General features: G+C 51.7%; 1 protein-coding gene across 2 annotated transcripts in view; it reads left to right on the top strand.

Moving 5' to 3' along the window:
* MARCHF3 (membrane associated ring-CH-type finger 3) overlaps positions 1 to 7,097 on the top strand; it is a 131,523-nt gene extending 124,426 nt beyond the window's left edge. For both annotated transcript variants that reach the window (XM_028103426.2, XM_028103427.1), the window contains exon 5: positions 6,149 to 7,097. In XM_028103426.2, coding sequence (XP_027959227.1) covers positions 6,149 to 6,307 — 159 coding nt within the window. In that variant the 3' untranslated portion in view covers positions 6,308 to 7,097. The remainder of the gene's footprint in view (positions 1 to 6,148) is intronic.
* The last annotated feature ends 6,535 nt before the right edge of the window (positions 7,098 to 13,632 follow it).

Here is a 13,632-nt window from a genome sequence, read left to right as displayed (position 1 = left end):
CACTGTCCTGCTGCTGGTTCTTTTCTTCTTACTCCCGGACACAGCCTAAAGTCTTGGCTGGACGTGGGGCTGTGTTTTGCCGCATGATTATTCTGTGTGTTGGGATATTGACTCCGCTGCCCATAAAAAGGCCAATTTATCTAGCTGAGAAGCCGCCACCAAAGAAACCCATTTCCCAATAAGCGTTCCTGCTGTATACGAGGCAGGATTCTTAAACCCGTCTGGGTTTGTTGTTGTTGTTGTTGTTGTTGTTTTCATTCACTTAACTCCTGAAGAGAGTTGAGTGCTTGGGCAGCGGTTGGCACAGCATTGATCTCACTTTCTGTTTCCCTCTGGGAGCTGCGGGGAAGACGGTCACCCCCCTCTAGACTCATTTCAGAAACCGGACGCCCTGCTTCCTGGCATGACTCTGCTGTGCCTGCTCATTTCTAATCTGAGCACGTGCCATGGTTACTTAATATGTGTTTCCTGTCCAGAGGTACCATTCTCTTACCCCGTGGCACAGTGTCAGCATGTGGAAGCTTCTAGCGCTCACTCACACGTGCCCTTTCCTCCCCGGCCGACCATAACCCTCCCCTGCCCAGCTCATTTCCCTCTTGTTCGTCCTGTGACTCTTCAGCTCTGTACCTCCTCTGGGGGTGGGGGGAGGCTCAGGGGGTAAGTAGAGACACACGTCAGTCTCAGTAAGAGGGACGTGGCTCCAGCCTTGGTAAAGATGGGGCGTTCTGATGCTTCGAACTCTCTCCGAGTCCCCTGGTGGATTTAGGCATTCTGCTCCCAGCCTCATGACGCCCCACCACCAGCAGAAGTATGACTGCCTCCTTTAAAAGTCTGCTGCCCAAGTGGGTCCCGATTCACTGTGAATCAAGCAATGAAGCGGACTCACACGTCACAAGGCAGTGGGAATGGGAAGAGGGTTAGAATAAGAAATCAAATCACCTTTAGCACTAACTCCCAGTCAACTGCACCAGCTTGGAAAAGTCAGTCCACAGCTCTGAGCCTCAGCATCTGTGTCCGTAAAGTGTGGACGACAGCAGTGCCCATCCCGCCAGCCTCCCTGCTGCTTAGGGACAGAAAGGAGAGAGCACCCGAGGAAAGTTCTCTGGAAAATAACTGTCAGTTCTTACCATGTTTACAGATTTGCTAGTCTACGATTTTTCTTAGACGTGTGTGGAGGATGAAGGATGGTTGAAGATGTAAACCTAAGTGTTGGGCTTTCAAACCAATTCAAGGCCTTTTAAAAGGAAAACCTGCTTTGTAAAGCGTACGTTCACCTATTAGGAAAGAGGAAAAGGTGGCCGGGGGAGGAAGAAAGGGAAAGATTTCGTCGGGGAAAGCGGATGTGATCCTGTTTCATCTCCCATCTCAGATGAAAGGGGGCTTGGGCGGGAAGGGTGCCTGGAGTGGGCTCTTTCAGGAGACTGAGAACATACTTCATTCCAGAAACGTTTCCAAGAGGCAGGGCCGTGTAGTGGAAAGCGCATGCATTAGAATCCAAAGGCCTTGCGGTCGGACCCAAGATTTAGCATCCTAAGAGCTGTGTCACTCTGAACTTCACCTCTCTGATCAGCCTTACCCTTATGCAGAAAGTGAAGGAACGGTGACAGCCCTTGGGTCACTGGGCTACCCGTAAGGACTAGGTGGGGTACCTTCAGGAACGTTTATTAGAGCACCCAATATAGGCATGGGGCTTTCTTCCTCTGGACGCCCAGCCAGCTACAAGAGGCAAAGCTGCTGGAGGGGAGGGAAGGCATTCTCCCCTCTGCCGGGTGTGGACACTGCGCTGCGGAGCCCCTGAGCCAGAGGTTCCTGAATCCGGGCTAAGTCCCTCCCAGATAAATGCTGTATTGAGCCGCCCTGGCAGGAGCCGTAACTCAGAAGCTGACAGCACTTGGAAAGTGCCCTCCGGCAGAAACCCATTGTAAACAAGCTGTCAGGCTCCGGGAGAATATGCTGTGAAAATGTCTTAGATAAACAAACACTGTGTCAGTCCCAGCCTTCCTGGCGGGGCCCCGCCGCGGGCGCAGGGAAGGGGGACACACAGCCCCACCTCATCGCACCTCTGCAGTCTACACCCAGCCCTGCTGCCCTCCGGGGAACTGGGCCTTCTGGAACCTGCCTTGTGGAAGCCTGCATCTGGGACCCGCGAGTCCAGGGAGGGGTGCCCTGGAAACATCCCTGCCCACATCACAAACCATTTGAGGTCCAGGGACAGACATCATCGGCACTAAGAAGTCACCTAGGGTGGCACTTATAATTAGCCTCATGCTGACAGGTGAGGGGACCGGGGTGCCGTGCTGCAGGGAGACCCTGCGTTCACTACATCACCGAGGCAACAACCAGCACCCAGCATGGAAACTGGTTAAGGCCCGGAATGGAATGAAGGAGCAACCTGTTTCCTCTGGCTGACTCCCAGCCCCATGGGGTAGTTGTCTGAAGTCTCCTTATAAAGTCGGGAGACCTCTGGGAGGACGCTGCCCAACGAGGGTCACCGTGTGCACGCTGGCTGAGCCACAGCCCACACGGCCCGCGGTGGCCTGAGGGTGTTGAGGGTGACCCCGTGTCCGGTCCTTCTCTGAGGCCCATTTGCTCACACACAGCCCACCTGCTCGGTGTAGCCAGAGATTGGGGAACTGGGCCCAGTTTCTGGGAAGACGAGGCCCTGGCCCCATCAGTAGGCCTCGATCACACCATAACCTCCAGAGAGAAAGGGCAGAATAAAAAATAGGTAATGCGATTTCCCACCCCCTGCTATGACTTTACAGCAGACCTTAGGCCACAGCCCGTCACCTCCCTGCCAGGGACAGGTGGATGCTAATGTAATCCTTCCTTGCCCCATCCACGTGGCTACAGCTCTTTGTGGATCTTGCCCACGTTAATATCCTTTGAATGAAGAAATGAATACACCTCAAGAAAACCATCCCAAAAGAAACATTTTTAGAATAGTGGCCCTGTGTTCTTTCTTCCTCTTCTCTCCATAACACAGACATTTAAGGAGCGCCTGGGTGGCTCAGTCTGTTAGGCATCCAAGTCCTGATTTCGGCTCGGGTCTTGATCTCAAGAGTCATGAGATCGAGCCCCGTGTCGGGCTCCGTGCTAGGCGTGGAGTCTGCTTCAGATTCTCCCTCTCCCTCCCTCTGCCTCTCCCCCTGGGGACATCTAAGAAATATCTAAACCAAGTTCCTAACGTTACAATTGTCCTAGCTTCTTTTTGGTTTGTTGTTTATTCTTCCCTCGCTGCCTCTTTAGTCCTCTAAGTCAACCCTCCTTTTTTCCTATTCTGTTCCACTGCGGGAAGGGAGTGGTCTTGGAGCTCCTGGCCCAGGCTCAGCATTAGCCCGGGGCATTTGCAAACCTGAGGTCCCGTCTGCATTAGGCCCAAGTTCCTTGATTTTCCCCAATAAGGAGTCATCTTCTTCTGATGCTTTCTTTTCATTGATTGAATTTGCCTGCAGACTGTGATGGTTAACGGCAATTAAGACAGATGAATGCATAATAAGACCTCGTTTGTTTGTCTGAACAAGCGGGCTGATTTTCGAGCCTCCTGGCCAAGGAACCAAGAGACCAGCTAAGTCGTTGACTCCCGGGGTTGTCAGCAGCAGCCTTCTCAGGCTTGCAGGGATCTGCGAATCACCTGGGGATCTCGTTAAAATGCACGCTCTGATTCCTTAGGTCTGGGCGGAGCCCAGAATGCTGATGTTCTAACAAGCTCCCGGGTGATAACAGCCTGCGGCTGACCCACAGCCACTCCGAGAGCAAGCGAAACAGCGCTTTTTTTTCCTTGTCCTCCCACTTCCTCTGTGTCTAAGAAGGAGCATCCACAAACCTGTCTTCTTTTCTGTATTTAACGCATCAAAAATAACAGGCCTAGGGCGCCTGGGTGGCTCAGTTGGTTAAGCGACTGCCTTCGGCTCAGGTCATGATCCTGGAGTCCCGGAATCGAGTCCCGCATCGGGCTCCCTGCTCGGCGGGGAGTCTGCTTCTCCCTCTGACCCTCTTCCCTCTCGTGCTTTCTATCTGTCATTCTCTCTCTCTCTCAAATAAATAAAATCTTAAAAAATAAAAAAAAAAATAATAACAGGCCTAGAACACTACCGTGTGTGAGGCACGGTGCTGAGTGCTTTCTGTGTGCTCTCAGACACCACTCTTCAGGTTTTGCTGACAAGGAAACAGACGCTTGGGGGTGGCAAGCAACCCTCCCAGCGTCACGGAGCCACTAGCCAGAGGATGGGGACACAGGCCTGGGGTCCGGGCCTGAGAGCACTGGAGAAGGCGCCCCCTGCATGCACCCGCGGCCACTTCTAGGCCTACCCGGAGGTCCAGCGCACACAGCTCCTTAACACACAGACGAAGCGTCTCTTGATTTGAAACCCAGCCTTCCCAGAAGATCTCCAGATTCCCGTCTTCTTGGACTGCCAAAGCTCCTCATCAGCACGAGTCTGCCTTCCACTCTTTTCCCCGCTCTTGGCCCCGGGCGGCAGGCTTTCCCTGCTGCCTCGCCCCCATTCGGTGAGGAGCACCAAGCAGTAGCGGGACAGAATCGACACACGGGAATCAAGCTTGGGGGAAAAAAATACAACCCAAACCTGATCCATTTTGGCAATGTTCAGGGCCTTGTGGAGAAAAGCACATCTGTGTGAGTTTAAAAGCTTATATTTTCATACCCAAATCTCTGGCACTCGGCCTGTGGCATCTGCTCTCTAGCCTCGGAAATTTAAGCTAGCGGCCTTGAATTGCATGATCCTGCCAGAGGACCAATAAGCCCTTTCTGATCCAGGGCCTGTGCTCTCCTCTGCTTCCAGAAATGCTGAGTTCCAACCATGGGGTCAGCCCTCTCTCTGTGACCACCAGGGACCCTGTCCTGGGGTCAGCCCAGTAACACCCACCCCAGGTGATTAAACAGCCCATGCCGGGTCATCTGTCAGCCTAAGCTCACAGGCACCTTCCTTGCCAGCACCTACCTAGTTATCTGCATGCTCTCAAACTGGAACCTTTCCCCATTTTTCAAGACAGTCCGTGCATCTTCAGAAGTACAGACTCTGAATTTCCCGGGCAGTCCATCCAGGCCAGCCTTCTCGAAAACGAACGACAGATGTATCTCATTCCAGCATATTTACAGGAGAAGCAAGTCCTTGTCGGCACAGTTAAGCCACCATTGGCCATCAGTTTACTGCTCATAATGTTGTAGGTTATATAAGAGAGGCTTAAATCTGAAACAGGGTTGCAATCAGAAAGTGGAGGATATTTATTCACTCAGCAAACTCTACCGAGCAACTTCCTAAGTGCCAGGCACATGATGGGCGCTGGGCATGCAGTGATGAATACAACCCAAGCCCTGCTGTCGAGATGCTTCTGGAGCAGGGAGAGAGAGACACAAATACACTGACATACGGAGCACTTGATGCCATGCTGAGGTAGGCACGAGGCACTGCAGGTGCCCAGGGAAGTGGATCCTACCCCACGCTGAGGCCCAGGAAGAATTTATCCAGGGACTTGGTGCCCATGCCGAAGCTTATCCCACCGGAAGCCATAGAACGCTGGAGCTGCAGGCAGTCGGGGCTCACCTATCGGGGCCCCGCTGGTACAGTTGTAGGAGTTGTGCATGGCACAATTTGAAGGGTACCCTTCCTGTCATAGGCAGTCTGAATGTTGAATTGTGCAGTGTCCAACCTGCAGGAAGGGACATGACACCCAAGCATCCTTCTCATTTAACAGAGAGGAAGCTGAGGACCAGAAAGACACATGGCCCAGGTTAGCGCCGTACCTACTCTGCCTGGCTGTCTGTAGCCAACCTGCTTCACAACTGATGCTTTGGGGCCCAAACGCTACTATCCCCAAACTAAATCCAGCCTCTGAAGGAACCTCATTTCCTAGTCATATCCTAATTGTTTCCACTCTGAGGGGGAAGAAAGGAAGCCACCCCGGGAGCCCTGCCCCTGTTCAGACAGGGGTGTTCTCTGGTCGGTGCCTATCTCCCAACACTCAGCGGCCAGCCGGCGAGGTGTGGCCCGGGGCGGTGGGGGGACTTGCCTCGCTTTCCTGCCGCCAGCTATTCGGAGCTGTTTTCAATGACCTGTTTGTTTCTTGGGTTGATTATTGGCTTCCGCTGACCTGAAACCCTCCCTTCTGTTTCCTCTCCTGACCCCAGGTGTCGTTTAGGTACCACTGTCGATTGTACAACGAATGGCGTCGGACCAATCAGAGAGTGATTCTCCTCGTCCCAAAGTCTGTCAGCGTCCCTTCTAACCAGCAGTCCCTGCTGGGCCTCCACTCTGTCAAGAGGAACTCAAAGGAGACCATTGTCTGACGTCCGTGTGGCTGGTTGGTTGACTCGTCGTTTGGGGTTCCGGACGTTTCTGCCCTGGGGCCATGCACTGAGCCACCCCCAAACCCTTCCTGAAGCCGTGGGTCTCGGGACATCCAGAGCTGTGGCAGCACCGCGCCCCGAGCAACGGACTCCACCCCAAAGAAAGCAAACGCGGTTTCACTTGGAATCATGGATGCTGCGATCACGTGATCCTTGCTGGGTTGCCAAACGTGCTTATTGAGCAGATACTATACGGAGTTTCCCCAACACCTCTTTGACAGATGAGGAAGGTTGTCCTGCTAAAGATGCAATTCAATGCTTCCTTTTTTATTACTATTTCAAATATATATATATAGATATAGATATATATTAAAGTCAGATGATAATCACCATGGAAAAGCCAATGTTAAAACTGGTTTCTTGGTTTGGACGGGTTTGGTTTTGGGTGAGTGTATTTGTTTCCTGGTTTCTACTGTAGATTCTTTGGGGTAATTTGATAACCTGAGTGGTCTTTTTCCATCTCCTTCTCTCTTACTAAGGGGACAGCATAACAACTGCAGAACAAGGCATATCTGAAGGACGTTTTGTACTAAACTTCATTTATTCCGTTTTTAAAGGGGAAAAAAAAAAAAGGCGTGGCGACTCTCCCGACAGTGAGCTGTTTATTTAAATTTCATTAAGGAGGAAAAAAAAAATTATGGTGAGAAGCACGCTCCTTTCAACTTGTTTGGTACTGCCGGCTGATAAAAACTATTTTCTAATAATAAATATCCAGTGTGTGAAAGACAAACCCCATTGATTGCAATATTTTTTTTTGAAATTATAAAACCGGTGAAGTTTCCCCAAAGTAGATTTTTAAAAGAAATAAAAAAGAGCAAGTAAAAAGGTTGGTGTTCTTATTCCCATCCCATGTAGTTCATGTCTTAATTCTGCATTCGCAAGGAACCTCAGAGGATCATTAGACATTTCTAGGAACCCTGGACCTGTTTTGCATATCAATTAGCAGTCCCATTGCTCTATTGGATTTCTAGCTTGACAGGTAGATGTGGCAAGAAGCATGTCCTAGCAGACTACAGCCCCTTTGTCTGGTTTAAAAAAGAAAAAAATGAGTCCCACACAGTGCCTTCCCAGAACCACGAGAATATTCTTTCACAGGCTGAACGAGACCTTTCCTAAGGGCTTCATGTCCCTCTTTTATCCATCACAGTGGAAAGGGTCTAGCCTGCACCCCGCATTTGCGTCCCGCTGAAACCAGGGGGCACATGGGTCACCCGAGGAAACGACTTGCTGGCTCCCTTGTCTGCCCGCCTGCCACCCACCCACACGCCCCGGGAGGAGAAGGCGGAGCCCAGCATTGGGGAATGCTTCAAATATGGATTTCTAGAACATGACCCACATTCTGAATATCACTCCAGCGTCTGCCTTATGCTCCCCAAGTGGGAGAGCAGAAAATGCAAAGGACCAGGCAGCAAGGAGGGTAAGGATTCTCGGCTGCAGGTTGATCAAGCCAATGCAGGTATCAGCTCTGCCTGCCGAGCCCCCGATTCACAGACTGCTCCCCATGCGGCAGGTGGAGGGAAACAGATGAAACTCAGATGTGCTTTCTGGCTGATGACAATAGATGCCCTCCCCACCACGCTTCCCTTCGGTGCGCCATTCCCCTAATAGACACCTCAGCCCCACTGTTTCCTCCGCCCCCTTCACCCTCTAGGCTGCCCTTAGCTGTACCACCATCCACCGTTTCTCAATCGACCTTTTTAAAATGTGGACACCACTGGCTGCATGCAGCTCTCACACATTAAATTTCCAAAGCCAGGGGCGGGGGGCGTCCACTTGGCGGCTTGTGAATGACATTCACGAGTGGAGAAATAACATCCCCCCAGGCTGGGTCCCCGAGCTGTCAGGTTAACCGGTGACACCTCTCCGTGGAAGGGCACAAGCATTCGTGGGAGGACCGTAGCCTTTATCCTCTCGGCTTCTTCCATGAATGAGGGAAGTGGGAGATCCCCCCCGGGATCATTTCCTGTTGAGTCGGCTGCAAGGGAATGCCTGCTGTCTTGGTTCATGAGACGAGACGTAGGGACTCAAAATAACGAAGGCAGACAGGTGCCCGGCAGCTCTCGGCAGCTCTCTGGGGCCCCTGTGCTGGGAAGGTCGGCACGTGGGTACTGGGTCTGTGCCACACCTCTTTCCCCATATTTGCATCCCCACCCTGGGAAATAAAGCAGAGTCCACACGCGAGGAGTCAGTTGCAAGGTGGGGCCGGCGGGGGGGGGGGGGGGGCAGGACGCTCCAGGCAGCTAAGAGTAGCCTCGGTGCCACCTGTCTCAGGCCACCAGCTCTGGTCCTCCTCATGCGAGACTCTGAGCTCCATCAGCACCAGGACACATCTGAGATGCTGATGAAGTTCTTCATCCCTTCTTGGCTCTTGAACCCTGACGTCGTTCAAGGCTAGGGAGTGCAAGGAACGACAGTACGTGCACCATGAGGCACCAGCCAAGAGGCAGGGGCCAGGTGGGGGCCACAGTCCAGGCCCTGTGTCTGTCGCCAAGCCAGGCTGCACTCGCCCAAGAAGAAGGGTGCCTCTTGCTAACCCGTGCAGAGGCGCCAAACCCTCACCCAGCGGCTCGGCCAGGCTTGAACCTCTGCTTCAAACTCGAGAATGAAGCAGGGAAAGGAAGGAGGAGGGGCGGGTGAAGGACGCAGGGGGGTTCACCATTTCCCTTCCATCAACTCCCACGGCCAGCTCTCCCCCGCTCCAGGCTGTATCCTAACCGAACCATTTCCCTTGCGGATATTCGGCAGAGACAAACACGTGTCACAGTGAAGCCAGAGGGGGAGAGGGACAACCGAACAAGCCCAGCAAGCTCTTGCCTGCCGTGTGTGTGTGTGTGTGTGTGTGTGTGTGTGTGTGTGTGCGCGCGCGTGTGTGCCCCCACGTGCCTCTGTGTTCTCATCTGGGGGCTCCAGAGAACCCGGAACGTTTGCACAAATTCTACAGCTCAGAGGACTGAGCAGAAGCTCAGATGAGCTGGAAAATCCAATAAAGGAGAAATGAATGGCGCAACTTGGAAGTGACTTGTATTTGTCTTTCGTGGCCTGGCCCCCCTTCCCCGTGCCTGAGCGCCATCCGTGGTCTGTCCCTCTCAGCTGGGCTGTCCTCACAGTTATGTCATCTTTAGCGGAAGTAGCTCATCTGCGGGCACGGAGGACCCGAAGGAGGAAATGGGAGTAAAACGGCAGCCTGCCTCCCTGCACTTTGGCCAGTGGCCACCTGGAGGTTCCACGTCCTCCCCGGGCCTCTTTGTTCCCCTCCTGGCCCCGGCTCGGCCGCCCGGGGCTGTCTCCCCCTTCCCTGGCACGCTGCCCAGCTGACGGAGCGGCGTGACCTGCACAGAAACTTCACCCTCAGTCTGCTCTCACCAGGGAGGAGAGACCTGGGAAAGGAAATCAGCACATGCTTCCTTTCCTCTCTGATCCAGAATGTTCCCAGAAGCTACCGGAAGATGAGCCACGCAGCTCTAAGCCCTCGGGCTGGAGGAGATGTGTAGGTTGTGATTCTGGAGCCATTCGTGGGAGAGCAGGTGGGCCTGTGGGTAGGGACGGGGCTCAGGATAATTTTAGGACCAGAGGTGGGGACTGGATGCACCTGGCTGGACATCACCCGGCCTTGGCCAGGCCCGGGGAGGGTCTACGGACCGGCAGGCTGCCACAAGAGGCCTGGGGCCGCAGAGGTTTGGAGTGAGGAGAAATGGGCACTCCAAAGCAATGGCTGGGCAGTTGCGCGCCCTTGCCAAAATGGGTCGGAATGCACGGGCAGAAATGCACGGGCCAGTATGTCCTACAGTCCCCCTTTCTTTGGCTTTACAAAGCTCTCAGCACCCAGGAGTTTACCACCTTCCCCTTGTTGTTCAGCTGTTGTGCGGTGATTCCATCTCTCTGCTTCCCAGTGCACTAGCGTGGGAGAGAACCAGCCCGGTTCTGCCCTGGACAAGGGAGCTCACCTATCCAAGCCTCAGTTTTTTGCCTCTGTAAAATGGGGGCAGTGCCTCCCTCGGACAATCCCTGTAAGATTTGTAAGGTTTAGCTCCCAGGAGTGGATGCGCGAATGACAGGGACCCTCCCTCCCCTTCCTTCCACTCACCGTGGCTGATGTCTGCATTATTCTGCCCCAGCTTGGGGCCTGACAAAGGACTTTCATAAATGATCTGAAGGACCATACACAGATAGTTTAAAATCCTTTTCAGAAAGAAGAGGGACTGATTTTAAATAATCAACAGATATTTATTGAGCACACTGTGCTTGGAATAAAAAGAACAGCAAGAGATCCTTCTGGAGGTTGAAATTACTGACTTGATTGAGATCTTTGAATCATGCATAGATTTCAGTTACCCTTGCATTTCCTGACACTGGAGCTATGGCTAATTGAGAATTCATCCCAGATTTAAAAAAAAAAAAATTTTTTTTTTTTTTTTGCCCGTTCTGGATCTAGTGCTACAGAGGAAAACAAATATAGTCTATCAGTTGTCTGTATTCCCAGAAATGAGGGACTCATGAGTCACGGAGCTCATACATCTAGTGCCTTCTCAGAGGCTCTGAAGTCTGTGCACAAAGACAATACAAGGAGACCAGCCACGGAGCCCTGCTGCTTTTGAGAAACTCTCCTTTTCGGACATACTTTTCACCTACCGGGTCCAAAGCCACCCTGTTTAGGAAAGGAATATATGGACCCCATCAGAGGTTTTATTTTATCATATGCAAAGAACTGAGTTAATCCTGCATCTGATCCCTGACAACTTCTATCATCGTCAGCCTCTATGGGTCCTTCTGCTTTATTCCACCAGTACATACATAGAGCCAGACACTTCCCGTGAGTCATGCGCTAGGCAGCACTTTGAAAACGACCTCATCTATTGCTGCCTAACAAACCACCCCAAAAGCAACCATTTCATTGCATTTCGCTGTTCCCTGGGTTGGCTAGGGCTCAGCTGGGCAGTCCGTGGGCAGTGCGTCTTCTGGGCGCACTTGGCCGTCTCAGACACTCAGATGGGTCGAGTGCTCCTCCCGTGGCCTTGTGTCTCCACCTGGCATCTCGGCTTCGAGGGCCCCTCTCTCCTGTGGCAGCTCAGGACTCCAAGAGGGAAGAAGCTTCTGTCCTGAGTCACGCTTGGGCTTGGAAGGGCCGGTTGGGCCTTCCTCGCATCCTATTGGCCAAAGCAGTGACACGTCCCCGCCCCCTGATGGGAGGGGCAGAATTGTATGGGGCCGTCTTTGCAGATTAGCTACCAAAACTCTTTTAATAGACGGGGAAGCTTAACCTGAGAGGTTAAGAGACTTGCCCAAAGCGACAGAGCTGGTAAGGGGCAGACCTGGGATTCGGACCCAGGCTCTGGAGTCCATGCCCTCGACCACTACGCTATGATGCCTCTCAGCTTCTAGTTTGAGTAGTCCCCCCTTCATCCCTGCTTTCCACTCTCATCGTGGCCCTTCCTGAGGCACCCACTCTACCAGGCTTGATACATAAACTGAATATATATATATAATATAATATTTGTATTTACAAATATATATATATTTGCGAAACATACTGTTTTGTGAGCAGATGTCTTAATTTACATAAAAGTGATTATGCTAGGGGCCCCTGGGTGGCGCAGTCGGTGAAGCACGTGGGACTCTTGGTTTTGGCTCGGTTCGTGGTCTTAGGGTCATGGGATCCAGCCCCTCCTCAGGCTCCTGGCTCAGGGCAGAGTGGGCTTGAGTTTCTCTCTTCCCCTCCCTCTGCCCCTCCCCCCTGTGCATGCACGTGCTCGCTCGCTCGCTCTCTTTCTCAAATAAATAAAAAATAAATAAATCGTTTTTTAAAGTGATTGTGCCGTAAATCTCATTCTTTCCCCACCCCACAGCCCACATAACACTACATTTTTAAGATCTATGTTGCTGCCTGTGTCTGGGTCCGTGCTCCTAACGGTGCTTGGGATTCCGTTTCACTTCTCTGTTCCCTTCATGTTACCTCCAACTCTCTGACGCAGCCAACAGGACCCTGGCGGGCACCCTCCCGCTGGAGAGATCATCTGGACTAGTAGTATCCATGAGTGGGAAAGGACGCTGGGCTATAGGACGGTGATATAGTGAACTTCACTAAGTTTGCGTGGTTCTCCAGAAGGACTACAGCACGCTAGACACTCCCCTTGGCTGAGTTTTGCCCTTTCTCCATTAGCTAGCTCTTCTTTATTTGCTCATTTTTGGCCAATCTGACATCACTTGTACACTTCTCATTTTTCTTCCTGGGTCGGCCAGCTTCCCCTCCTTAGTCTCTCACTCAGCTTGATGAGCTGCCCTTTGTCACTGGGTCAACACCCTCCTAACTGTGTCCCTGGTGTCCTTCGTTGAACAGAAATCCTTCAGCTGGACTTCACCAAATCTGGTTGCTGTCAGGTGCTCTGATGGGGGATCTTATTGAAATATAAGAAGTCCTTTTTCATTCCCAAACCACAAAGACAGTCTCTCAGAATTTCTGCCTCTATAGTTTCATGTACCCCCCTTAGGTTTTTGATCTCTCTGGAGTTCACCTGTGCCCCTGACATAAGACAGGGATCCAACCTCATCTCCCTAAATTTTCCATCACCATCTAGGAAACAATCTCCCCTTCCGTCATTCGCCCGTGCCGTCACCTGTATCCTACACCCAGCTCCCTGTAGACACGGGTCTGTTTCTGCAGCCCCCATCTGTATCCCTGCATCACCTCACTGTTTTTCTCACTGAGGCTTCATCCCAACGCTCGGGATGTAGTGGAATGAGCAACCCTATCCCCTGCCAATTTCACTCTTTTTTTTTTTTTTCAAAACTGACTCAGTTATTTATAGACAAGCTTTTAATTCTTGTGCATAAATTTTAGAACAGTTTTTGTTAACTTGTTTAAAAGGTCCTGATGGAATTTTGATTGGAACCGTAGTGAACTTATACATTAATTTCACGAAAATTGCCCTCTTTACAATTTTTAGCCATCTCATATGATGAAAATAGCATAACACCATTTATTTAAGGGTTCTCAGTGTCCTGAAATAGAGTTTGAGTCATTGTCAATAAAATTCTTGTGTCCCTTGCTAGTTTAATTCCTAAATACCTAATAGTTGTGTTGCTATTGTAAATGGTATCTTATTTTCTATTCTGTTTTCTCGTTGGCTAGCGCTGGTATAAGAACACTTGTTATCCTGCACTAACACCTTTGCTGAACCCTGTGTTAGTTCTTAAAGGTTGCTGATTCCTTTCTAAGCCTGCTCTTTCCTGGCCAGGTGCAATGCCAGGCCTTTTTGACTCCCCCACAG

Source organism: Eumetopias jubatus, unplaced genomic scaffold (genome assembly GCF_037043125.1).
Source record: "Eumetopias jubatus isolate StellerSeaLion01/CBP00866 unplaced genomic scaffold, mEumJub1_p1.0 scaffold_5, whole genome shotgun sequence".
Taxonomy (NCBI): domain Eukaryota; kingdom Metazoa; phylum Chordata; class Mammalia; order Carnivora; family Otariidae; genus Eumetopias; species Eumetopias jubatus.
This window is presented reverse-complemented; position numbering and strand designations above follow the sequence as displayed.